The 14,337-nt window shown below is 31.8% G+C and overlaps 2 protein-coding genes across 2 annotated transcripts in view; one reads left to right on the top strand and one right to left on the bottom strand.

Moving 5' to 3' along the window:
• Positions 1-14,337, top strand: part of LOC127786488 (autophagy-related protein 9) — a gene marked incomplete in the record, with an annotated part of 1,007,132 nt that overhangs the window by 835,602 nt on the left and 157,193 nt on the right.
• Positions 4,365-5,999, bottom strand: LOC127786540 (1-aminocyclopropane-1-carboxylate oxidase homolog 1-like). Its single transcript, XM_052314007.1, has 3 exons — positions 5,372-5,999; positions 4,911-5,232; positions 4,365-4,809 (listed from the first exon to the last, which is right to left on the bottom strand). The coding sequence occupies exons 1-3, from the start codon at positions 5,899-5,901 to the stop codon at positions 4,558-4,560; spliced, it is 1,104 nt and encodes a 367-aa protein (XP_052169967.1). The 5' UTR covers positions 5,902-5,999; the 3' UTR covers positions 4,365-4,557.

Raw genomic sequence — 14,337 nt, 5'->3', positions numbered from 1 at the left:
ATTGATGGAGTTAAGTACAACGCTTATAATGATAAATCAGATAGAACTCCTTTCTCTCAGTGTGGCTTTGGATCCCAAAAATTCATTTGAATCATTCAATAGTGATGATATTTGTACGCTTGCAAAGAAGTTCTATCCTGAAGATTTTAGCAGTCAAGATATTTGTGCTTTAGAATATGAGTTGAAGTATTATGTTCATGATGTGATTGCTGACCAAAAGTTTCAAGTATCTACACTTATTGAATTGTGCCAGGAGTTAACCAACAGTGGAAGATCAGATACATACATTATGATAACTAGATTGATTCGTCTTGTATTGACATTACCCATTTCTACTGCAACTACTGAGCGAGCATTTTCAGCAATTGAAAACTTTGAAGACAACACTTCGTAACAAAATGGAGGACGACTTCCTTGCTGATTGTATGACTCTCTACATTGAAAGAGAACTTGGTCTTACAATAGATGTAGATTCTGTTGTAGATGAATTTTTTATTTCAAAACCTCGTCGAGCTCAAGTTTAATGAAAATTTGTTGTATTGACTTTTTAGTTATATAAGAATTTTATTATGTTAACTTTTTAAAATTTCAACCCCCCAACCTAAATTCTTGGATCTGCCCCTGATTGTATGTCAAGTGAAAGTATTAATTATTTATTCCCTTGATAATTATATGTCTCTCTTTATTATTCAAGTCATAATGGCATGTTATAGTATTATATTCATTAATGTTTGGAAAATTGTGACAAATTTTAAATTTGCGCAAATTTTTAAGATGTGGTTTAGTTTATGCCAATTAAACAGTTTTGTGTGTAATAAAATATAAATTTCAAGGTTTTGTTACAATTTGAACAAAATTGGAGGTTATATGTATATATAATTTAGAGGTATAATTAAAATAATAAAAAAATTAAATTATGATATGAAAAATTAATATAAAAATATAAGAGAAAAAAAATACATCAACTGTCATGATCAGTTGTCGGCCACCACCCATGTTCATGTCCATTAGTAGCCATTTGGCATCTTGTGGTGTCGCTGGATCAACTGGTGGTTGCTCCTCTTTCTTGTCCCTTTTATTATGCCTTAATTTGACTTATTTTTTGCCAATTTTTTGGAATTTGATACTTTAAAGAGACTGTCTGCTGATAAAAATATAACCGATGGCTTCTCTTTCATCATGCCATTTGTAATTGTCGGCACCACACACCACACTGCTGATAAAAACAGTTTTTGACTCTTGACTTACAATCATTTACTTAAAAATTATTATAATCTTAATAGACTCCCAAGTAGAAGTACGTAGTAGTCTACCCAAATTATTATTAAATTTATTTATAATGCATATACGTAGCATTTTCACTTAAATTAATTAATGCTACATGCAAAGTCAACACTGGTGGCCAGCCACAGCCAGCAGCAGTGTTGATTAAACTAAACTATATTCCATGCATGGCAGCCACAACTGTGATTAATTATTTTTTTTTTAGCATAATTTCAAGTATTGATTAATTGGACATTAATTGTTTTTCACGACGGCTATATATGTTGCCACTGAATAATTACTCTCAGTTTTGGCTTTCACTAATTTTGCTTAATGAGATAATAATTTCACGTGATATTTTTCAGGTCTATAATAATTTTAAAAAATATTTTTGATATTTGAAAAAAAATATAAAAAATACTCTTAAGATTTAATGTAATGTTATAATTCTTCCTTCATTATTAATTAATTCTTGTTAAATATTAAAAAAATATTTCAAATATCTTTATATTTAAATATTTTTCTTTTATTTTTTATTTACATTTTTCTCATCTTCTTAAATCTCTCTACGTCATTCTCTCTTCAAATGTTGACGACAACTATTTGAAAGAATAAGAGCTCACAATATCAAATTGGGTCCCACCACCAATTTTTTTTTTTTTGTCTTCTTTCCTCTTTATTCATCACATGCTAACAATAAGTTCAGGATATGGTGAATTCAGTTCTCATGGGCGTAGCACGGTTAGTTCTTAGATAGTAAATTACATGTAATGATACAGATTCGAGTCATAGTTATCGTAATGTGAGAATTTCACTTTTCTGTTGGCGTGGCTCCTTGTGGGTACCATGTACTGTGTCTCCTACTTGATACACTACTATGTACCATAATTAATCCCTCCCACATACGTAGGCAATGTGTGAGGGGCTCTTAAAATGAGAGATTTCATCTTTTGTACCCAAAAAATAGTGAATCCATCGAGATTTATTGAAATCTGTTACAATGAACCCAATGGGTTTTGTGAAGCTAGATATATATTTTTTTTAATTTTAACTTTTTTCAATGAAAAAAAGAGAGGAGAAAGAATGAATGATAAATTAATTATTTTAATTTTTTTTAAGATCATAAATGATTATTGTTATTTCTTATTAAACATTGACAAATTTTATATAATTTTGTCAAATGTCAAGTGCGTTCTATACAATTTACCCTTAAATAAATACTTGATTTGTTGATAAATAAGTGAGTTGAAATTTTATTATTATATTAAAATTCATCTTTATTTCAAATTATTAAAAGATAAAAAGTAAAAAATAAACTATGACTACCGGCCCAGTGCCACACCCCTTGAAGATTAGTCTTCATTTTGATTTTTTTAATTAAATATATATGTAACACATTACACTTATCTTGTCCCAAAAAGTAAATCGCTCATCCCAGGCGCCCTCACACCCGGTCCAATAAAATGTGAAGGGTTAATCATGTGACTCAGTCGGGCACAGTGACTAAACATTACACTTATCTAGTTTAATTATATGTGGAGATAGACATGAAGCCTCTTCATTTTGTGCAAATTATTTTTTAGTTAATTTATTTTTTATATTTTTATATATAAATAAAATAAAATAAAATAAGATGACAAAATATATGTGATACTTTTTACGTCAAAATATATAAATTAAATTGATTTAAAAATTTAGATCCAAGCTTGTAATCAAAATAATAAAAAACTTGAATTATACAAAAAAAAAAAATGTTCTAAATTAATTTGACTCAAAAATATAATTTTAAAGAATATAATTATAATAACAAAAAAATTTGAATGATTATAAAAAAAATTATAAAATATAGTATCAAAAATATAAATTTGGCTCCTGTTTCTCCGCCTTCTTTGCTCATGCCTCAAAAATGAACAAGAAACGATATTTTATTATTTTTAGTGATATTTTATATAGTTATTAAAAAAATTTATTTTATTTTAATTTTTTTCATTTAATGACGAATTTATTTCGTAGCTAAATAATTTTTAATTAATTTTAAATTTTTATTTTAATGACTAAATAATTTTGTGGATAAAAGATTTTAATTTTAATTTATTTTTATATTTAACGATAGATTTATTCTATAGCTAAATAATTTTAAATTAATTTTTTTTATTTTTTTTAACGACGAAATTATTCCATCTAAAGATATGACAAAAGATAGAAATACATGAAAGTCTAGAATTTATGTAGTCAACTCCACATAGTGGGATAAAGGCTGGATATGTTGTTATTGTTGTTGGAATTATTTTATTTTTAAATTAAAAAATTAATAAAAAATTTAAATTAAAATTTATATTTTAAATTTAAAATTATGAAAAAAATTTAGTAACGAGAGTATCATCACTAAATTTTAAAAATATTAAAAAAATTAACAACAAAATATCCATCACTAATTAATAATAAAAAAATTCTAGAAAGTATTTTTCTTCAAGTGTCACCATTAGTCCCACTCGACGCCTTACCAATTCTATCAATCTAACTGGTTGGAATGGACCTCATGTGATCCCTTTTGTTTTTTATTAAAAATATCGATGGCTTCTCTTTCATGCCATCTGTAGGCACCATATAATATATAAAACAGTTTGACTCTCCACTTACAATCATATACTTAAAATCTAATCTTGACTCTTAAGTAGTAGTCTACCCAAATTATCAAGTTTAAGTGTCACATATATATATATATATATAGTATTTTCACTTAAATTAATCCGCCTATAAATCAACACCGGTGGCCAGCGGTGTTGACCAAATTATTCCATGCATGCATATAGCATTTTCACTCCTCTTCATACCCCAAGGCTATAAATTAATTAATTTTTTGATAGGTAAAAATGTGCAAATGTGCACTCACAAAGATCCCATCTTAATAAATTAAATTAAATATAAGAATTAAAAAGAGAAAAAGTGAGACCATTACAGATAAATCCCATTAATTATTATTTAAAAAATAATTTTAAATTATGACGTGAATGGAGTCTATATTTTGTATAGATGTACTTAGAGGCTATAGGGTTATTTTTTTTATTATATAAATTAATATATGAGCAAAGAAAATCATGGGAAAATAAAAGGATCACTTCATTATTGTGCAACACATTTTATTTCACTCTAAATTGCATATATTTTTATTTATTCTAAGTATTTTTAAAGTCAAACGTAACCCATGCACGATTGACTTACAAAAGCGTCTTAATTTTCATATCATATCTCTATATAGCTATGAGCAGTTATTAATCCACAGGATATATTTGTTCATAGCTTGAAGTGAGCGAGGGCAGAGGCGGCGCGGCCGTAAACGCTCTTGTAAGCGGCGTAGTATTCGCCGGCGAGGAATTCTCGGTAGACCGGCCGGCTGTCCTCCGAGAGAAGCTCCTTGATCGGTCCGAAGGGCTTGGCTGAGGCGGCGGTGCTTGCAGTGAAGAAGCAAGCCACTGAGACTCTTGATCCCACGGGTTGAGCCTTCACCTTGTGCAGCACGCTCTTGAACTTGTCGTTCGAAATCATCTGCAACAAAATCCACCAAATTAATCAATTACGTACCCGTTGATCTTGATTGATTGATTGAATGAACAAGTCTTTGGTTTCATATATATATATATATATACCTGCATAAGGTCGCCTATGTTGGCTATGAGAGCTCCATGAACGGGCGGCACGTCGACCCACTGGTTATCGTGAAGAATTTGGAGGCCGCCAATGCCGTCTTGCAACAGGACTGTGAGAAAAGTGGTGTCGGAATGCCTGACGTTGCCGACGGTGAGATTCGGCTCCGGGCAAACTGGGTAGTAGAGCATTGCCAGTGATTCACTCTTCATGCATTCGATTCGAGAGAGGTGATCGCTGCTTAGGCCTAAAGCCTCTGAAAGTAATTCCGCCATCGTCTCCCTCAGTTTGATCATGTACTTGACGTACTCTTGCACTTCCTTTCTGCATGTCAGAATCATATACATATAGCATATGAATTAACAAAGTAAATTATATTCTCGAGCCAATATATATGTGTGCGTGTGTGTGTGTACGTATTAAAGGATTTGGACAAATTAAAGGATTAATTAATGGTGGGTACCTGCAAACTGAAGGAATAATTTGTGGGTCAATAGCATCATCTCGGAAGACACAGCTTAAAATATCCATCCAACAAGCAGGATCAAATTCATTTTTGGGAACGTTGCCGCTGAATCTCACACTTCTCGTGCCATCGGTGGAATATATCTCCCTTTTGGCCTCGGTGGGCTGCTCGTGGAACCTTCTCGTAGCTTCCAACATGGCGTCCAAGGTGTCGATGGGGATGCCATGGTTCACCATCCGGAAGAACCCCCAGGTTGAAGCCGCCTCGCGTATCGCCTCCACGACCTCCCTCCGCCGGGCTCCGCCGCTCTCCACTCCCTGGAAGTCTATCGTGGGGAGATCGAGGGGAGGGCCGTGGGAAGTTTTGGACCCCGCTTGAGAGCTCTCCAGACTCTCCGGTGAGTGGATGAAGAGCCTGGGGACCTTCTTCAGGCCGGAGTCTACCAGTCCCTTAACCCCGGCTTTGGAGTCCTCGAACTCCTTCACTTCCTTGGCCCAGTCGAAATCTCCGACAACTGACGCAACCATTGCGGCAGCGCTGTGATTAAGAATATTTACGGGTTTGATTAGCGATGAGAGAGCTAGAGCTTAATTAAGATGATCTCTTTATATATGATGCACTGGAATGACTGGCAACTTCCGGAATTTATAGGGCTTATAACAGTCTATTTGGTGGACCAAATTCCACAAAGATGGCCGTTCGTACGTCCCGCTGATGCCATCACAAGAGAAGCCATCGTCATGAATCAAAGCTTATCGACTCAAAATGTGAAAGGGTTATTGCCAGCAACGTCGGGGTACTGAAGGTGAATATTGGGGTTTCGACATCCAAGTTTGACATTTATCTACATATCCTGTCCTTTTTGTACGAATATATATAACATATAATATAATATAAAATATCACCACATATTAATTATCATACCTACACATAAATATTCAAATAACACCTTCCTCTTAACTTTTGTCCATTTCTGAGTCAGGTAATGAATGCGTTCTGTCCTTCTGATCCGTTTTTCACAACATTAATTGAGCAATGTGGCCTTCCTCCTAATTTTTAAATATTAGTACGTACAATCAGACTGAACATCTAATTAAGAGCAATTAATTAATATATCGTCATATTCCTAATAATCCTTGGCATGAACAATTTGACTTTCACTCTCTATACCGCACACTACACTACTTAGTTAGCTTAAACCAAAATAGAAATTAAAATTAAAAATATTTTTTTAATATTTTAAAAACACCAGAACAACGCTTTCACGACATTTCCGTCCACGAAAGTTACACGGCTATCATCAAGACTTAATTTTTATATTCGCCTGCATTTACGAGTCAACAAATTGAAAAGGCAAAAAGTTAACCTTCACCGACTTTGCTGATAATAGCGAACTTATGGAAAGTCATTTTTTACTTCAAACTTCGAATATTTTTAGAATTTCTTGAAGCCTTCCCTTCACAGATTTCTTTTATTTTTGAACTGTTTAAATATTTTTGTTGTTGTTTGAATACAAAAAATATTATTTAAAATTTCTTAAAGCCTTCTCTTTTGTTTATTTATTATTTTTATTTAATTTTTTGGTCATCTTACGCATCAACTTCTTTTTTTTTTTTCTTGATTAAAAGGTAAATGTATAAAAAATCAAGGAACTATACAAGAAAACTTGACATACCCAGGCAAAGAAACAAAAGGAAAACAATCAATAACCCAAAGTGAGGGTCTCAAAATGAATCAAAATATGAGAATAGAAAGAAAATGAGACTCTTAATATTTGTGTTTTGTTCCTACAAATGATCGTGTCCACACAAGTCAATGGCCTTCAAAAATCTTCCTATTCCCGATGTTTCAAAGATAGTAAACAGTACAATTCTCTTGACCTTGGTTTGCCATGATGTTCCTTAAGTTTTCTTTTTCAACCATTTTAAAGCGCTAGGCACTGAACTCATCAACCTGGAAATGCACAGCCACTCACGGATAATGTCACTCGCACATCAACTTCTTACACAAATCGTAGATTATTTAAATATCTTTATGAAGTTTGGTCAACCAAGTATCTCGACAACTTGTATTTCAATGTAAGAAATAGGTTTAATCAACCATAAAATATCAATCAAGTAAAAAATCACAAACTAGAACAGTAATCTTTCAACCCTAGTGTAATGGATCAAAGCTATAGTAGTAGTCGACCAAAGATAAACAATATGCCTTATATCTCATGTCCCATTAGTAGAGTTAACCAAATGCAATGAATAATTGATTAAAGTTGGACAGCACACTTTTCTCACTTTCTCGATATTCTAGTATAGTTTTTCAAAGACGTATCATTAGTTAACTAAAGTTGTCTAGAATTATTTTTGAAATGCCAAATTGGTTGACCAAAACTTCACTCTCGCCCACCAAATTCTATTCAAAATGTACTTTTATCATCAAAACATATGTTAAATGAATTTTCTCTTTTCTTTTTTTTCTAAAAGAAAAACTTGTCGGGTTTCATTCTAGTAAAACCTTTAAGTTAAGTCGAAGATTTATAAAATTATGTGTGCTTGTACTTAATCATTTTTTATTTGTTATAACCCATTTATTAGCAAATCAGACATTAAACTCTTCTCTAAAATAGAAAAATAAGAAAAAAAAATTCAAATCTCATAAAACCCAATTCACCCCCTATTCGAATGTTTTTCTAGGTAACAAAATTATTTTTAGAGAAGGTTCATTTTTGCTCCCTTTTTAGTATTCAAACAATCCGATGACCGATTAAATGTTTTTAAATTATAATGCATTTATGATCAACTAATTAAATTACTTAGATATTAAAAATAAAATACAATAAATATAACTTGACGATAATCTCATTTTCTATTCATGAAAAACCCAATTTAGAGTTCTTTCTTTTATCTTGATTCGATTTGGCTCGTTTGGCTGTGTAAATGATTGTCGACGACTACTACTTTTTTTATTTTTTATTTTTTATTTTTTATTTCTAATATTAAAGGAGAAATGAGAGCCAAAAAAAAAAATGAAAGATAATGAATGATAAAATAATTATTTTATTAATTTGTATAATAGAAGGTGAGGTTATTGCCATTTTCAAATTAAATACCTACAATTGATGGTTGCAATTAAGTCAAACTTCAAGAGTAGTTAAGAGAATTATGCTTTTCAACATTCAATTAGAAATTGTATTTCCTAAGAAAAAGACAAGAAAATCCAATCGTTTAGTGATTATTTTGCCTCCACGATTAATATATAAATTAGAGTCTAATATACCCTTTATGATTCAAATATGAATAATTTATTAGTGATTATGCTTTCTTCAAAAGGAACGAACAGAGATAATCTTAAGACCGATTCCGAAATATTCCATTCTATTTTTTTTCATAATATTTAAAAAAATAAATTATTCAATTTTTTAGATAAAATAATATATATGCTTTTCGTCTCCAATAATATTTTCCAAAAATACTTTATATCAAAAGTGTACATTTATCTCATTTAATGAAACCGACAGCATGGACTGGAAAATTAGGCTCCTGGTGGACGGTCAGGTTGATTTTTCCCTCCGTGGCGGCGCGCCCAATTTGGAAATCAAAACCATCTAAAAGTATGTAAAAATGATGTGTGTAAAAGTTAACACGTTTTAAATATGTTTTATTTTTACATAATAAGTATTTATTATATTTTATTTTTAATTTTAAAATAATTTTTATTCGTTGTTAAAATATTATAAATAATAACGATTTAATATTTTAAAAATAATAATAATTAATTTCTGTATTTAAAATAATTTATTTATAATTTATTAGAGATTTGTGGATTGAGGAATTTAATGAAAAAAATTAATATTATTAAATTTGTAAGTAGAGAGGTGATGGGAATTTTTGAAATCTAAATATAATTTTGAAATTTAAAAATTGGTTTAGTATAAAATTAATTATTACATATATGTAAATAAGAGAGTCTTGTAGCCTGATAGTTACGCACTTGCGGGGAAGTTGGCAAGTTGCGGGTTCGAGAGAAAATATTGAAATTAAATTATAAAAAAAAGAGGTGGGATTAGTCTATAATTAATTGATGTATATATATTAATTGGTGTGTATATATTTTTTAGAAATATATATTTTGGAGACATGTGGTTGTATGCCATGAGTTAGTGGGAGAGCTTGGCGGAGGAAATAAAGAAAAGATTAAGTGGTTAGGTTTTCTGCCATGAGTTAGTAGTGGGAGAGCTTGATGGAGAAAATGAGGAAAAGATTTAAGTGGGCAATAAAGAAAAGTGGAAATTAAGTGGGCAATGATGAGAATAAGATGAAATAGGCAATAAAGAAAATATTAAGTGGGTTAAGAATAAATGAGCAAATTAAGTAAATAAAGAAGAGTTAGTGAAAATTATTAGGCAATTATGAGAAAATAAAAAAAAAAAGATTAAGTGGGTAATAAAGAAAATAATAAATAGACAATGATGAGAATAAGATTAAGGAAATAAAGAAGAATTACCGGAAGTTAATGAATAATTACGAAATTTAGAATATATTACTATACAACTCATAAATCAATCTCATGTAAATAGAAGGAGATTGAGAGATTGGAATTGGTGTGAGAGCGAGAGATTTGGGAGAAAGGATTGGGAGAAGAAATAGGTAGCACCATAGAGAGATTGCAAGAAAAGAGTAGTCAGTGTGAGCTTAAAGAGTAAGGTAAGTACAAAGCATATGAAATTAAATAGAAATTATTCTTAGAAATAATTTTTTTATCTTATTATGTTTAATTTTATTAGAAAAATTTTGAGGAATAATATAAGTGATTTCAACGCTGTGAAGAAATATTTTAAAATGGGGCTATCAAGGCATCAAAAACTAATTTTGTAAGGATTAATATGTTTTCTATTTAAATTATACTGTTATTACTTGTATATGATGATAGATGATTGTCTAGGCATGAGATTATGAATTTTTGATTGAACATAACTCATGTTAGGGTCCTAGAAAAAATCATATGGGTCACCAAGAGTTCGGAATGGATGAGGTGGATAGATCTGCATGCATGATTCATTCCATATTTTTCTCTCATTGTCATGAATTTATGATTTGTTATTTTATATAGTCTTTACTAAATTTTAAAACTTAGATCTTATCACTAACAACACAAATGGCTCGTGTTCTATAAAAGGGAAAACAATAATGGAGGAAATGCCAGGTTCTAGAATAGGGAAAGCAGTAATAGAGGAAATTTCATTGGTGGACGCAACTAATGAGTCGTAAAAGGACTTTTGATATTTATGGGTTTTATTAGTGAATTATCTTGTTTTGTGTTATGTGTGTGTGGAACAAATGAATCTTATGGTAAAATTAACATTTTTATTATTTATTGATAAATTATGAATTTTATGTAAATTTGCTCATATTATCTTATCATGTCTCTTTAATAGTTTTGAGAATCCAAACGTGTAGGTTGATCGAGATTTGAGTGTCCTCCGCTGCTATTTTTCTTTAGGGGCTCAAGTTTTCGATGAACGAAAACAACGAAACTCGAATCCTACCTAAGGCGCCTTAACTTGAAGAGGCATAGCCGAACTTCAAAAATTTGATAGATGGATGCAGCTATAATCGTGGGTTACGGTGGCACCCAAGATGTGGGACTAGGGGCACCACATAAATGCACGATACATTTGTAGTTAATACAAATATTTTTTTTAGTTAAAAATAAAATACAATGAATGCATTATCAGAAAAAAAAAATGCAATTATTGTAATGGTTAATATTAATTTTAAATAACAAAATATATCATATAATTATTAAGTCATTCTTAATTATTATAACTGAGTACAAAAATTAAAATATGATTAACTAATTTATTACAAAATATAAATTAAAAATTTAATAATATAATTTACTCTTTAAATATTTATAAATTTCTAAACATCACTTGTATATCAAGTAGGGGTGTGCATTCAGTTATAACCGAATTGAACTGCCTGATTTTAGCTAATCGAACCGAACCAAACTTAAACAAATAACCGAATTGAACCGAACCGAACTACTCCACTAACCGAAGTAACTAAAATTGAACTAACCGATTTTAAATTTAAACTAACCGAACCAAAAATCGAACCGAAACCTACCCAAAAACTGACTACCATATGGCCGAACATATACGAAGAATGCATGGAGTTGGACACATAATAAGATTAAATGAACATGATAAGAGAAACAAAAAAAAAAATGGTAGCTTAAGATTGTACCGATGGCCGATGAAGAGGCACAAATCTAGAGATGAAACTAACCTCAAGGCTGCAGCGAGGAAGAAGAATAATAGTTAGCTGCTTGATCCAGAGATGAATGCTGAGCAACAAATCTGGAGTGAGCGTTAGGAACATAGGATTTTGAAGTGAGACAGCTTCTTCGTCTCTAAGGGATAGTGCTGGTGACGGCTATCGTGGATGGCGGTGGGGGGTGGCCAGCAGAAAAAAAGAAGGAGATTTCTCTCTTATAAGGGTGGGGCACGGACTCAAAAGGGACGAACAGCTACCACAAGAGGGTTGTGGACTAGGAGAAGACGATATTCCTGCTCTGCTCATCGACCCTGATCTAGAGTTTCATCACGTCGCCTCAGGCTGGGGTGCCGACAAGGCCGGTGCCAACCATCGGATCGTCTTTCTCGAAGGAGCCAACGTTGCCAGGGTGGTTGTAGTGGTCCACAAACTTCTCGGGGTTGTGGTAAGGGATGGAGAACTTGAGAAGCTACGTCACCAGTGAGGCAAATGATGGAGTTATGGAGAAGGAGAACATGACAAGAAAAGGCTATTGGGAAGAGAACCCGCGTGAAGTTGCCAGAACTCGTGTGGGGTGCCGTACTTATCCAGAACCCGCATGGGTTGTTGTGCTCTGCCAGAACCTGTGGGAGGGGGCGGGTGGAGGGGTTATGGATATACGGCTTGGTTCGGATACTTCGATTATTTCAAGTAAAAAATCAAACCGAACACAAAAAACTGAAATTTTCAAAAAAAAAATTAACTAAATCGAAATTTAAAAAAAAAATAACCGAACCGAACCGACTAAACTTGTCGGTTCAGTTCGGTTACTTCGATTTAACCGAAGTTATGCTCACCCCTAATATCGAGAGATATGATGGATAAACCACCCATCAAAAGTAATTTGAAAAATCACGTTTTCTCATTTTTATTTCGTTTTATATCCATTTTTTATTTTCATTTTTATGCAATTTAATTTAGAACCCCTTGAATCTTATTTTTCACACGAAAAAGTTAGATTTACATGTCAAAAAAATAATCATAATATTCCAATTAATCTTAAACATTTATCAAACTTACCTTTAAGTGAAGTAAAATGACGTCAATTAATGATTTAACAAAGAAAAAACAGAAAAAAGAAGTAAAAAAATTATAACCACTAACCTTAATTAATCCCTAAATTCAAGCAAAATCCTAACTTATCTCCAAAAAACTGCATAAAGCCAATCAGTCTGTTACTAAAGTGAAATCCAATTTATCTTTGAACGTCTCTAATTTATTTTCGAATTGTGGAAGCAAAATAATCTCCAAATAATTTAATTTTTGATTGAATTTTTATGTACAAAATTCTTCAAATTTTCTTATTTTTCCTCAATAAATATAATTTTTTATTAAATTTTCAAACACTATATTGTGCTTTTAATTTTAAAAGTTAAAAATTATTTTACTTTCACAATTCACGGATAAATTAGAGTCTATTTTGCTTATATAATTCAAAGATAAAATGGTTTGCTTTTGTACTTCTTTGGAGGTAAATGGGATTTTGTTAATTTAGGATTGATTGTGTTGAAATAACTAGGGCTGCAATCGAGTCGAGCTTGGTTCCGCTTAGCAAATCTGGCCTTAGACTCGAGCTCGAGCTCGAGCTGAAGTCGAGCCTAGAAGCTAGGCTCAAGTCGAGCCTAGAAGCTAGGCTCGAGCTTGAGCTCAGTCAACATAATCCGCGCTCGGGCTTGACTTGTGTTGAGCTTGCTACGATGTTGGAGCATGATTGATGGAGAGAGCAGATTATGTGATAGTCGACGGTGGCCAAAGTGGCTAGAGATGAAGGCAAGACAACGATAAGAGATGCGAGGCGATGGGCTTCAACAGTGCGTCTCTTTGTCTTTGAAGTCGATGACGATAGGTTTTAGCGAAGACGGGCTTTAGCGGTAAGGGACAACGACGAGAAGTAGTGGTCGAGCTACACAGCTTGTATTATACCTTTTGAGGAGAGACAAAATATCTACGAAATGAGAGGTGGAAGAGAGAAGAATGTGACAAAAAGAAGAGGGCTGGAGAAGAAAAGCAAGAGGCAAGAATAGAGGAAGAGAAAAAATGGGTTTCTTGGACAAAAAGAGAAACAGAGAGAAAACAATTGGGGAAAATATATATGTAATGTTGATATGTATGTGTGTATGTTAAATATTATATTTATAAAATATATATCTAATATATAATTTAATAAATAATATAATAATATGTATGTATGTCAAATCATATATTTATAAAATATATATCTAATATATTATATATACATATATTATTATATCTAATCGTGAACTTCTAATCGGGACTATTCATGACCCTTTAACCCAGCTAGCTCGAGAACTAACAAGTCAAATTTTATTAAACTCAAATTTTAATTATTTTTAAATTAAATTTTAAAGCTAATCTCCAGCACAACTCATTTATCTTAATAAATGAATTCAAGCAAGATTATATTGAGCTGAATACCAAGCCGAGCCCAAACGGCTCGACTCATTTTCAACCCTAGAAATAATTGGTGTAATACCCGAGAATAATTTAAGGATAAAAATGATATTTGATAAAGGGCATAAATGGAATTTTGGAAAAAATAAGACTATAGGGTACACTAACGCAGCTTTGGACGACCGAATTAGTCAGAGGGAGTACCCCGGACCCTAGATAGCCAAGGAAAATGGTATAGTA

This window comes from Diospyros lotus, chromosome 12, assembly GCF_014633365.1.
Source record: "Diospyros lotus cultivar Yz01 chromosome 12, ASM1463336v1, whole genome shotgun sequence".
Classification (NCBI taxonomy): Eukaryota; Viridiplantae; Streptophyta; class Magnoliopsida; order Ericales; family Ebenaceae; genus Diospyros; species Diospyros lotus.
This window is presented reverse-complemented; position numbering and strand designations above follow the sequence as displayed.